This window comes from Pseudorasbora parva, chromosome 21, assembly GCF_024679245.1.
Source record: "Pseudorasbora parva isolate DD20220531a chromosome 21, ASM2467924v1, whole genome shotgun sequence".
In the NCBI taxonomy this organism is placed as follows: Eukaryota; Metazoa; Chordata; class Actinopteri; order Cypriniformes; family Gobionidae; genus Pseudorasbora; species Pseudorasbora parva.
The window spans coordinates 28,260,041-28,273,498 of NC_090192.1; the positions used below are offsets into that span (position 1 = coordinate 28,260,041).

Consider the following 13,458-nt stretch of genomic DNA (forward strand, 5'->3'; position numbering starts at 1 on the left):
AATAAGCAAGGTATCCAGGGACCACTCAAAGCAGAGCATAGTATATAAAAGGAAGAGAACGAGTTATGGGAGAAAGAATTAAAAATCAGACTGCTAAACAATGATAAAAAGGAGCATCCTAAATTAAACACGCTTCCATTGATCCAACAAACAAATCCCTCAACTGGCTTGGAGGAAAGTTTTTTTATTCACTCGCAGGAGCTGAAAAGATCCGGATGAATCTGTGAACTTAAATGTTATTTAGCTATTTAAATAATTAGACATACTCTAAAGTTTGACAATTATTCCCCTTAGGCCAGGTGAGTTTGCTTTGGTGTCATAAAGGACCAGTGGGTGCTTCTCAATATCCCTCCTCGTTTCCTAGCTCCTCCATGCTAAGAATTGGAAACCGTTCGAGCTCAGACCATCGTGTAAGACATCTCAACTCTCTAATTGCACCATGCGGAGGCTTCCTGAGGAGTCATGAGCGAGGATATCCTTTTTGCAGAAGTGATTTATCGACTAAACGTGACACGTATAAATTATCCTACCCCTTTACAACACACAAATGTCAAATTACAGTAGTAGGACAACTGTAGTAGGACAGCTGCAGAATTATACACTGCAAAAAATGCTTTTCTTAGTTAGTATTTTTGTCTTGTTTCTAGTGCAAACATCTAAAAATCTAAATTACTAAAACAAGAAGTATTTACTAGACAAGCAAAAGTAATTGTCTTGTTTTGGGGGGGAAATAACTCAAAATTAAGAGTTTTGCTTAAAATAAGCAAAATAATCTGCCATAATCTGCCAATGGGGTAAGCAAAATAATCTTAATTAAAGAATGTTTAGATATTTTGACTAGAAACAAGACAAAAACAAAAGGAAAAAAAGGAAAAGAAAAGCATTTTTGCAGTGTATTAAAGCACAAGAAAATGTAAGACAATTAAATTGTAATACTATACAACAAATAAAAAGTAAATAACTGGGAATAATTCAGTGTTAATAATAACCGGTAATGTAAAAAAATACAGACAAATGTGGTATTCTGTGGAGGTTGAAACTATTACGTTTACAATATAAAAAATGATCTCTAATATTCAAGAATCCAGATGTGCAAGCTAACCCCAGCGGTGTAGAGCCATCATTAATTGACGCTGCTTTGGAGTGACACTAAAGGGAACGATGATGTATCATTTCACTTGATTTAATTCCTCTGTCCTCGCGTCTTTTCTTGGTGTCCTTCCCTTGCATCCTGAAGGGGTGGGGCTAAGACACAAGGAAAGGAAACGAGTATGCACAAATAAGAATCCAGAAGCACCCAATGACAACATCAAGACCAAATAAGGCAAAAAGGATCATCCCCTGATGATTTCATGTTTCTGCCATTTGAGCACCCACTTTTAGCCTTCCTGACATCCCTGACCGTCTCATTACAGTGAGAGGACGATCTAGAGGACGATCGTATGACATGACATCCCTCTTAGAACTGATGTTTAGTTGAACTCGTAGTCAAATCACTCTGCATTACAGTTTGCTGATTCACTGAGTCCCATGTAAATGAGCAAATGTCTGGGAAATGAAATCATTTGAAGGACGTTTTTGGTGATTTAGCAGACGCCGACATCAAGAGGCGCATACCCATCTCACCTGAATGAAGCAATCTAATGCAGAATGGTTAAAAAAGAGATGGTTACAGCAAGCCCTGGAGGGGAAGTACTCATGTCGAACCCTAAAGACTGAACGGCATGTGCTAGACTTTAAATAAAAGCAAATGGATTACATGGATTGAATCAAAGACATTATCTTACAAAGAGACTAAAAAAGCCATTCACAATGTAGAAATGCATTTCGCTTTTGCTCATGTTAACCGCTCTAATTACAGGTTGCACACTGGCAGGTTCTTAATAAACAATACATTTTCTACACACCCCTGCAGAGCCCTTTAACAGAGAGGATCATTTTTTTTAGACTGTAATAACTAGAAAGTTAATATTATCGGCAATGTCAAACATCATGTTTGCACTTTAGGCAGCATCTGAGGCAGTTTTATTTATTTTTTGTCTATTTCCACTTTTAATTTGTTGTATTTCATTGATGCGGTTTATAATTCAGTGGCAGATGTAAGAAGATATACTCTGTCAGCGACCATCTCTCTAGCTGCACTGGTAATGGAACAGAATCTGCCTGAGGCTAGTCTTGATTCCAGCTGTCATGAGTTTGGCTATCTCACTCAGTGGAAATAAAGTGGAAATCACACTGATGAAATCAGGGAAATGCTCATTGGTGGAAAACACTTGATTGACAGCACTAAATCCTGCCTAACCATACCTCCCTTGCACTGATGCCAGTACTTTTTTTAGCACAAAAAGAGTTACACTTTCTGAGGGAGGGATGTCTTTATGGAAGCCAACTTTTGCTACATAAGAAAAATAAAACATGCTCTTTTATACCATACTTATGACAAGTTGAAATTTTGACACACTTAGGACCAGATTTACGAAAAAGGGCAAAAAAGCACGAGACCACAGTCTCATAAAAGTGTTGATTACAGTGAAAAGTTCTGACAATGCACACATTAAAGAACATAGATGCAGCCAGATAATTTCCATAATGACCAACGCAGTCTATCCCTGCGTCTCAATTCGCATACTATCCACACTAAATAGCATTCGAAAATATAATTAGTATGTCCCAAATCGTAGTATGTTGAAAAGAGTGTTCCAAAGATACCCGGATGGTCTACTATTTCCAGTCAGAATTCAAAGTACAGATCGACGCACACTCTAAAGGCTGATATTACCCACAACCCATTGCGAGTTGGACAAGGATTCGATTAGAACTACAAACCCAGATAAAAAGGGTTAAAAACTACAAACATGACAGATGTGCCAGTCAGACTGTTAAGTTGAGAGGCTTAGATAAAGGTTTGAGTGATCAATTATTAATATTTAACCTGACGAAAGTATATTTATTCAGTGCTATCCAAATTATATTTCACCTGCAGCAGCATTGTGAACTTTTTTAATAATACATTTGGCCATTAACTTTTAAATGAATTATTATATTTAAACTGCAAACACATGAGGAGAGTCTCTGCATTAAAGACCCACAAATGGCAAATCAAAGTGCTACTCCATTTCTCTCCGATACAGTAGGAAATTAAACTGAATGTGGAGGGTTTAAACTGTGATGAATCTGACGATGATTGACAGGGCAGATAAACGGTGACGGGAGGCACGTAACTAAGTGACAGAATCTGTTAAAGATGACGAAGTAGTATGTTCTGAAGCTTGCATACTTTTCTGCTACACACTCAAAAATATGTACTTTTTCTTCACAAAAAGAGTACATACTTTTAGGACATAGTATAAGTAGGTTAATTGGGACGCAGCACATCAAGACTAATTCGCAAACAAGCAGAGCTGATGATAATTAGGTGTGTGTGATCTACTAATAACACAGGTGGTAAGTGGATAAGGCATGTTTTTGGTGGTGTGAAATAAAGGCACAAATACCAGTAAATTGACAAGCGCAACCCTTAGTAAATTACGTTGCATGATTCATTTCAAATACTCTATTCTGATAAATATTGTTTCTGAGATGGAAATCCTAGAAATCCATATCCAATAAGGTCAGCCGGAAAAATAATTGTCAGTGATATTTTCATTGCATCTTTTATTTGTAAATCCTGATGGTAATTTTTAACGGCAAAAGAGGGTTTGCGTTGATGTAAGCTGTTAGTAAATCTGGCCCCAAGTCATTATGAAATGAAAAGTAATAAATATAACTTTAAAAAGTCACAATGAAATGAAAAGTCTCGATATGTTAGGATTAGGGCTGTCAATCAATTAAAATATTTAATCGTGATCAATCGCATGACTGTCATGAGTTAACTCGCGATTAATCAAAATTTAATCGCACATTTTATATGTTGTAAATGTATCTTAAATTAAGTTTGAACTAAGTTTTTAATACTCTAATCAACATGGATATATGGACAAATATGCATGGTTTATGCAAATGTAGGTTTATTATTAGTAAAACCATACTTATTCAATAATAATCAATAATACAGCATGAAGAGTAGACATGTATCAAAGGTCATAGATGTTTATCAAAGAACTTGTTCATGTCTCTTAAACCTAAGCTTAAAAAATTCAGAATAAGAAGGGATTTCTCTCATTTTAAGAATATAAATAAAGGGAGTTTATACACTGGTAGTTTAGAAAGCGGTAATGTGAAAGCTGTCATGCGGACCTGGGAAAGCACCAGAACCACACCGTATCTGGAGGAGGTCCATATTCCACAAGTAGGAATATAGTGTGGCCCCTAAGAGATGCGCGTTTCCTATTGAACTGCCAGTATTTTCTGTGTGTGTGTGTGTGTGTGTGTGTGCCTAATGTCCCATGATTCACGTGAACAGTGTGAGAAACACAGACTTAGGAGCGCTCTTGTTCAGAAAAATAACCTGTGGATTCGTTTTAGACGATTGTAATGCATTTAGTTAAATAAAACACATTTACTGTAAGTGGTGATGGTGTTAATGATTTACCTTGGACATGAGCGAGAGTGAGCTTGCAGTGTATTCGCGCATCGTGCTCGGACTGCAGAGAATGTGCTCGGTGTAAAAATACACTTTTCTTTCAACCTGGTGTCTAATAAATGTTGAACAGAAAATAAGGTAACTTATAGGCAATAACTGCACTTTTGGTTCAGAATATTAATGTTAACCATTTTCTTTCCCTATTAATGTTTGATGCTGCATCCTTTACATCTATGGCTTATCTCAAATTCTCCAACTACGAGCTTTCCACAGATCAAACAGAAAATGCGCTCTGCGTTAATCACGCGTTAATAAATTTAGTACTGTCAAAATGAATTTGCGTTAACACGTTAACTTTGACAGTCCTAGTTAGGATATTAATTAGCTATTATATACATAAAAAAAACAATCACTGATGTGCAAAACAATGGCACTGATATATTTTAAGATATCTCAGTGCAAGTAGCCTTCAGTTTAAACTGAAACACGCTTTTTAGTATGAGACTAGGCTTAACCCTTGTCTGTGAAACTGAGGGCAAAAGTTGAAATTATGACTTAAAAAGTCAAAATTGTGACATACAAATTCGAAATAATGCAATACTAAGTCAAAGTTAACACTTTAAAAGTCATAATTATGACTTACCAGAGCATTTTTTTGTTGGTTCTTTTGTGGCGGAAATGAATTCACAAAGGATGGATTTATTTTATTAAAAAATACAGTAAAAACAGTAATATTGAAAAATATTATTACAATTAAAAATAAATAACTATTTTAATATTATATATATATATATATATATATTTTTTTTTTTTAAGATTTATATTTTATTATTATTATTATTATTATTATTATTAATAATATTTAAAACTGTTGCACTACTTAATATTTTTGTGTAAACAGTGACACATTTTTTTTATATATATTTTTCGAAAGAGCAGCATTTATTTGAAATGGAAATATTTTATATTATAAATGTTTATACTGCCACCTTTGATCAAATTAATGTGTCTTTGCTGAATAAACAGATTCATTTAATTTAAAAATAAAACTTACTGACTTGAAACGAATGGTAATGTATGTGCGAGTGAACATTATAGATGAACACTTAAATAAAAAAAGGAAAATCATTGTTTGACAGTTTATCCTACTTGACAGTTGTACCACACCTTGTCATGGCACATTTTCCACAGCAATTCACAGGGTTAAAACAAGTAATCTGCCAACTACGCATCCACTGAAGCATTTGAAATCAACTATATGCTTTTTTTTCTCTCACCTATTGCATCCAGACGTCAAGGAAAGACGCGGTGAAGCTGGTGTAATTTCCTGTATGATACGTGAGCAACATACACACAACAGCATTTGAGCTTCCCAGAAGACAGAACAGTTTTCAACGCTTGACAGTTTCTCATTCACCAGAAAAGACGCTCTTCTTTCTTCACTTATATTTGAATAAATTATGTAGGTGAAAGGACTAAACATTTGATTTAGCTGACTCAAACTGGATTTCCAGAATGAAATGCCAAGCTTTCTTAAAGTAACAGATTCATTCTAGTCTGCTTACTAGCACTAGTGACTGTATGTCACACTACATACACTTAAGCAAGCTTGAAGTTAACTAGTTAAACTGATTGCCCAGGCAGTCAGAAACAAGCAAGCTGTATAACATGACTGTTTGGAGCACAAGCTGACCCCATGTCGCAGTACATCAGTGTGTGACACTAGCTTACAGAGGGGCTGTCTGATGCAGGACAATGATCTGAATCCAGGACAAACACCAGAGGGAACGGCAACAGCAAGAGATTGACCATTCAGAGAAAGAGAGCGACCCTATATAACCAAATCTAATAAGACATAATGGGAACAGGTGTGAATTTAATGACAAATCAAGAAACTGCACAGAAATGAACAAATCAGGATGACAAATCTACCTTGTGGCAATGGCACCTCATACGGAGGAAGGAGCTGAGCAGTTTAGCATGAAGCATTGCGTGACGGCATTATCAAAAGTTCACTTTCAATTGTGTTAAGTCTCACCTCGTTTAGCCAAAACTGAAAATGCTGTCAATGTTTACTAACCCTCAATTTGCTCCAATCCCGTATTAATTTATTGCTTCTACACTACACAAAAAGGAGAAATTCTGAAGAAAGTGCGGATTGCTTTTTTCATGCAATTACAATGAAAGGGGCTGAAAGCTTTCAAGTTTCAAAAAGGATGCAAAAGCACCATAAAAGTGGTCCATATGAAGTCATATGCTAGCTTTGTACAAAATTGGTTATTTATAAAATTCCCCTCCATGAGTCAATAAAACCAAAATAAAACAAATGTATTGGAAATATCTGACTTTCAAAAACTGTTACAAAAGCAGACATCCTTTGGAAATGCAGTGCAAATAGAGCTAGGGAAAACAACAATATTTTCAGTGAATAGGAACTTTTAATGCTGTTGTTCACACAGAGGTATCACATGTCTGCAGAGGAATATAGCAAATGAGTCAGACAGACTATTTTATACTAGTCATAATACCGTAATTCCTCAAATAAAGACCGGGCCCTTTATTTACCTGAACTGCCAATGGGAACAGGCTTTTATTTGAAGCAGGCTTTTATTAGGGGCAGGCTTGTATTTCTTATACCATCTGTTTAAAAAATAACTGCTTTAAATAAACCATTTTAAATGAATAGCGAATAAAAGTGATAGTGTTCTAGTAAACAGATATCATTGATTTTATTAAGAAACATTTGCAAAAACATCACTATTTACAACAACAGCCAGAAAGGCGACAAAGCAATTTCGGTCAGAATTACTGTAGCCTAATCGGTAACTACGATTGAGTCAGTTTGAAAAATGTAAAATGTATATTCCGCGCTTATTTTTTATATAGTTTGCACGTGTAGTTATTTTAACCTACTAACCCGACTCAGTGCTTTTTATATTGGTTGCACCTGAGGGAAAAAAGCTTCCTTCCACTTAAGTGTTGTGTACTTTTTAACACCTTTCATTTTAATATATCTCTTTACATCAATATTTTTTTCTACTTTAAAAAATAATATATCATTTTGTTATTTTTTCTAAACCAATAATGACACAGTGCTTTCTATTTTGGTTGCACCTGAGGGAAAAAGCTTCCTTCCACTTAAAAATAACTGTGCACTTTTAAACACTTTTTTTTTTTTTTACTATTATTTTACACTTTATTTATCTCTTTACATAAATATGTTCTATACTTAAACTATAATTTCGTTGTTTTACTAACCCAACTAATGACTCAGTGCTTTCTAAATAGGTAGAAAAGAGGGAAAAAGCATACTTCCATTAAGAAGAGTTGTGCACTTTTTATTTTAATATATTTCTATACAAAAATATTATTTTCTATTATTTTCTATTAAATATTTAAAATATCTAATTTAGTTATTTTTATAACCCAATTAATGACTCTGCGCTTTCTATATATCGTTCCACGTGAGGAAAAAAAAGCTTCCTTCCACTTAAGAAGAGTTGTGCACTTTTAAGCACTTTTTTTTATTGTCGCTTTACATAATTTTTTTATACTTACAAACTTTAATTTCGTTTCCATTTTTCTGACCCAACTAATTACTTTTCTGAGATATAAAATGTTGATTTTGCATATTGTTTTTTAAATGGTCTTTCGTGTAGCTAGTTTGTATGATCACTTTACAATATTTCAACAACAATTAATTTTAAAGTCTATGCAGTTTTCTTGTACAAAATAAAATATTTTAAGTTAAATGCAGAGTAAGACGTATAAAAAAGACGAGGTGAAGATCAATATTTGTGAAGCCTGGCTGACACAGTATTTTATGTCACATCTCTCATAGACTACAGTAGCCTATTTAAAATGGCATACATGCATCAGATATATTCTCAATTTTATTTACAGAGCAATCCCTGCAAAGTTTTTAGGTTAACTAAGAGACTACTATAGGATTTGTGTGTGTCGCACTCGCAAGAACGGGGCGCGTGGCATTAGGATAGTTGTGTGATGTCGGTCAGCTCAACCCTACTGTACATTACGATGAACTTGAACGCACATTAAATAAAAGGCCTTTAGGAGATTATCCACACATTTCCCCGTGGCCTTAATTTGAGACGGCCTTTATTTATTCATGCTGACCACGCCCCCGGCCACTATCGGAGGCCCGGCATTTAATTGACTACAGGCTTTTATTTGAGGAATTACAGTACTTTTAGGATTGGGAACCAATCAGGCTCCATTCATTGTAATTATATAGTAAAGAGGGGCAAGCATACAGGAAAGACACAAGGGTGAGTAAATACATTTATTTTTTGTGTGAACTATGCCTTAAAAGTAAAACTTCTATAAAAAGTGGCACAATGTCGGGTTGAACCTCTTCAATCACCTTGTTTCCATTTGGTTCTTTGATCAAATTAGCTTTTGCATTTTTTTAATATACAGCTAATATACAATATAAGCAAGGTAAACCATTTCATGCAGTCACATCATGGGCAAAATTAAATGGGTGATGAACTGAGAAATCAACTTTTCATTCAGCTTTTGATATATAAAAGTTTCTCGTGATATAAGAATATCCTGTAAGTTTCATTAAATGCTGAAACGCCACTTCAAAAGATAAATATCTACATCTGTTCCTTTGCCTGAGATGATATAGGCCCCACGTGGAGCTAAACTTCTAAGAAATAAACATAACACATAAACTTCATTCGGATTCCAGTATTATGAATGCATGGATGAACTTTATTTTTAATGAATATCTAGCTCACGTGAGGAAGATATTGCATGTCTGTTCCTTCATTTGACTACAGATTCGTATGTAAACAAGAGACTAGATTTTTTTTAGAGACGATGAATGATTTTCAATGAATGAAACAACACACTAATGTAAGTAAATAATGTTTTTTTAAAATATGTGATAGTATTGCATTGTTACACATCGTTTTGATTATGTGTACGAGTCTAACTGAACATACCTTAGCACGCTGTCACAGACTAGAGAATCCTTTATTTGTGCTGCTTTTGGTTCATTGCTATTTGGTGTCAGACTTGGAGGGGCTATGTGTTTTCCAGAAGGATTACCAAATTGCAAGTCCGGCCTGCCGACGGGCTATCTTAAATAGAAGTAACATTCCTTTCTTAGAGTGCGTTCACACTTGTAGTTCGGTTAGTTTGGTTCGTTTAGTCCGGACCAAAAAACAAAAACAAAACATATAGTCCTGGTCCACTTAGCGTTCACACTGGCATTTTAACAGCGAAACTGAAGATACCGAACCAAAGGCATAGGGAGACGGTCACAACCTGATTGGTCGGCTTATATGACGTAGGAGCTTGCTTACCGAACATTCAAAACAATGCTTTGTGCTGGATTAAACTCGATAATTTTATGCATGTACATATGGCATTATTTTTACCCGCTGAGAACTCATGAAGAGCTCATAAAAGCACCAGGATTTGTAGGCAGAAAAGAGACAGCCGTTTTTGTGAGTTTTTTTCTAGCATTTTCGAAACATGCTCGTCGGACCAATTATTAATGAGGCACTTCCTCGTTGCTCTACGTTCGCCCTCTAACATACGTTATTCATTTTGGATACACCGTTCTTTCCGCGTCGTCAAATTAGCTGACTATGCGTCGCATCTTGTGACATTACGTCCGGTTTTTGGTTCGCTTACATGTCTTTGGTCCGTGTTGCGTTCATATATCAATAGAACCGCACCAGAGTTCGTTTGGAAGCGGACCGAGACCCATCTTTTTAGCGGTCTCGGTTCGCTTGTTTTGTGCGCACCAGGGTTCGGATGGCAGCGTTCACATAAATTCAAATGAACCGCACTAAACGAGCAATCGCACCAGGGTTTGTTTTAATCGAACCAAACATGACAAGTGTGAACGCACCCTTAGTTTGCGTTGCTCACTCTCTTGACGCGATATTTAAAGGTTTGTGGTTATATTTACAGATTGGGCCAAGTAATAAAAAAATAACATTCCAATCAATCGCAGGTGGATGCGAGATAAATCCTTGTGTTTATTTGATAAAGACATTTTGCGAGCCCTGTGGGCGATTCGGTTGCCATTTACATACCTGACCAATTACTTTTAAGTGTGTGTCCTTACATGACGTGACAGCGTGCGTCGCGCTCATGTTGACAAGAGAGGAAAGTTAATTTTTCTGAGGGGTAAACTTTTTATTTCGTAAGTTATGAAGAAAATGTTGGAGTAATGACACAGCGTATATTGCCCCAGGCAGTTTTTACTTTAACTGCGCCTGACAGAAGAATTTTCTGAGATGATTATTACACTTTACAACAAATAAATAGCTTATTATATAATACTGTATTAGTCCTGGTGGCCGTTAAGAGTTGCTATGGCGACAGTTAACACATTCCAGCTGCTGGAGAAAACAGCGTTGACATTTTTGATGCGGCAGACAAACTGCATGTGACAAAATGATTGCGATTGAAAGTCATCACATGTAAACAACAGATCGGTTTAGATAACGTCTCATGTAAACAGTCCACTAAATCTTTCAATCGATACACACAAAAATGATTACTGTCCGTCACTATTTGGAGGAGCAGTCGCGCGCAGTCTTACATCACCGGACTAATTTGCCTAATCTTCTCGGAACTTTATCACGGTCGAAACACAGACAGTTGGAGGTCTGGGGGGGAGAAAAGTTCTTGTAAAAAAGTTCCTGGTACAAATTGTTCCGGGTATATTTTGGTGGAAATGGGGCTATAGTGTGGCATGCCAATACAAACCGAGAGTTTCTTCAGAGAGGCTCAAAACCAGGGTAAAAAATAGCCTGTTGTAAAAACCACACAAACGTCATAAACTGACCTCAGACAACAGTATGAAAAAAATAAAAAGCCAGCTCATGACCACGTTAAGTAATTTCAATAGGAATCTGTGCAATGGGGAGTTTTGCACAAAAATACTTCCCATGCAAATTTAGTAAAAGTGGAAAAGTTACTCAAATTTGCCAAGCTGATTAACAAAAAGCTGCTCTGTTTGAAATGTATTCTATGTTTTCGTGCTTCGCTACACTATTATTATACACTATTGACAATGGATCTTATTGTCTCTATGAATTTGTTTAATAAAATTTCACTAATATGACCGCAACAAGTCAATCAGAAGAGTATATTCCAGTAGATCATTTAGAACCTTGAACATATATGGCAGTTTAAGCAATAAGGTAGCGCTGAAGAACACAAAGCAATTAGGTTTCAGAGTAACGCGGATATCACGCAATTTGCAAACTTTGCGAAAGAGTCAATTGAAAGTTGTCAAGAGTCAACGTCAATTATTCACTACAGAAAGTGAAGGTAAAATCTGCCTGTCTTAATTTTTTGCATATTTATACTGTAGTGGCCCATAGCCAAAAACATATCAAGCACAATGTTCCCCTACAATTTCTAATGTTTGGCTTGGCCTTGCATCTTTTTTCTGTTGTCTCCGGTCTCGTTCATATGTAAATTGCACGTGCTTATTTTGTCCATTAGATTGAAAAATCGAAAAAAACACACATACATTTACCCACCCACATTTAGTCTCCCTCCTCTACTTGTGATCCAACCGATCAAAACGCATCTTAATACCAGGTGTAAAAAGGGCCTTATGATCTTAGCATTGGCTTAACAGATAAAAACTTCTTCATCACCCCATTGAAATGCGGAAGGAAAAAAGACACCCCAAGCACTCACCTGAAAAACGTCACAAAGAACTGCACCAGGTCCATAATGCTGTTGTGCTGAGAGAAGGCGATCTGTGAGGGGACAAAAGCAAAAGAGAGATAAATGATGGGGTGACAGGTTACCAAAGAACAGCTCTTTACGTGAATAGATGATGAAGACCTTTGCTTGCAGCTAGGGTCCTTCACAAGGAATAATGTCATAACAGATTTTTTTTAGCTTGAGGGGCCATCACGTACATCATTTTTTCTCTTTCCTTGTCCCCTCTAATTGTTAAATGGAGGCAATAATGGCTGTTCATGGTTACCTGAGCTGACATTCCTCAGGCAGTACACACATGCCAAACGTTTGCCTTCTGGGATTGTGGCTTACATTAAATGCACAGGTATAGTTCAACATGGCTAAGAAGGGATTTAATGACACTGTGGGTAAAACTATACAGTATACATACATACAGTGGGGCAAAAAAAGTATTTAGTCAGCCAATTGTGCAAGTTCTCCAACTTAAAAAGAGAGGCCTGTAATTTTTATCATAGGTACACTGCAACTATGAGAGACAGAATAAAAAAATCCAGAATTTTTACACACTGTTGCTATTAGTTTGGCTCATTCCTCCATGCAGATCTCCTCTAGAGCAGTGATGTTTTAAGGGCTGTCGCTGGGCAACATGGATTTTCAACTCCCTCCAAAGATTTTCTATGGGGTTGAGATCTGGACACTGGCTAGGCCACTCCAGTTCCTTGAAAGGCTTCTTACGAAGCCACTCCTTCGTTGCCCGGGTTCTGTGTTTGGAATCATTGTAATGCTGAAAGAACCAGTCATGTTTCATCTTCAATGCCCTTGCTGATGGAAGGAGGTTTTTACTCAAAATCTCATGATACACGATTGATTCTTTCCTTTACACCAAGGGTGTCCAATCCTGTTTCTGGAGGGCCACTGTCCTGTAGAGTTTAGCTCCAACCCCAATTAAACACACCTGAACCAGCTAATCAAGGTCTTACTAGGCATACTAGAGACCTCCAGTAGGTGTGTTGAAGCAAGCAATAGCTAAACTCTGCAGGACAGCGGCCCTCCAGGACCGAGTTTGGACAGCCCTGCTTTACACGGATCAGTCGTCCTGGTCCCTTTGCAGAAAAACAGCCCCAAAGCATGATGTTTCCACCCCCATGTTTCACAGTAGGTATGGTGTTCTTTGGGTGCAACTCAGCAAACTTTCTACTCCAAACACAAGTTGAGTTTTTATCAAA

At 36.5% G+C, this 13,458-nt stretch overlaps 1 protein-coding gene across 1 annotated transcript in view; it reads right to left on the reverse strand.

Annotated features, from left to right (window-relative positions):
• atrnl1b (attractin-like 1b) overlaps window positions 1-13,458 on the reverse strand; it is a 130,309-nt gene that overhangs the window by 49,148 nt on the left and 67,703 nt on the right. Inside the window, exon 25 of the mRNA XM_067430608.1 lies at window positions 12,224-12,285. Within this exon, the coding sequence (XP_067286709.1) occupies window positions 12,224-12,285 (62 nt within the window). The remainder of the gene's footprint in view (window positions 1-12,223; window positions 12,286-13,458) is intronic.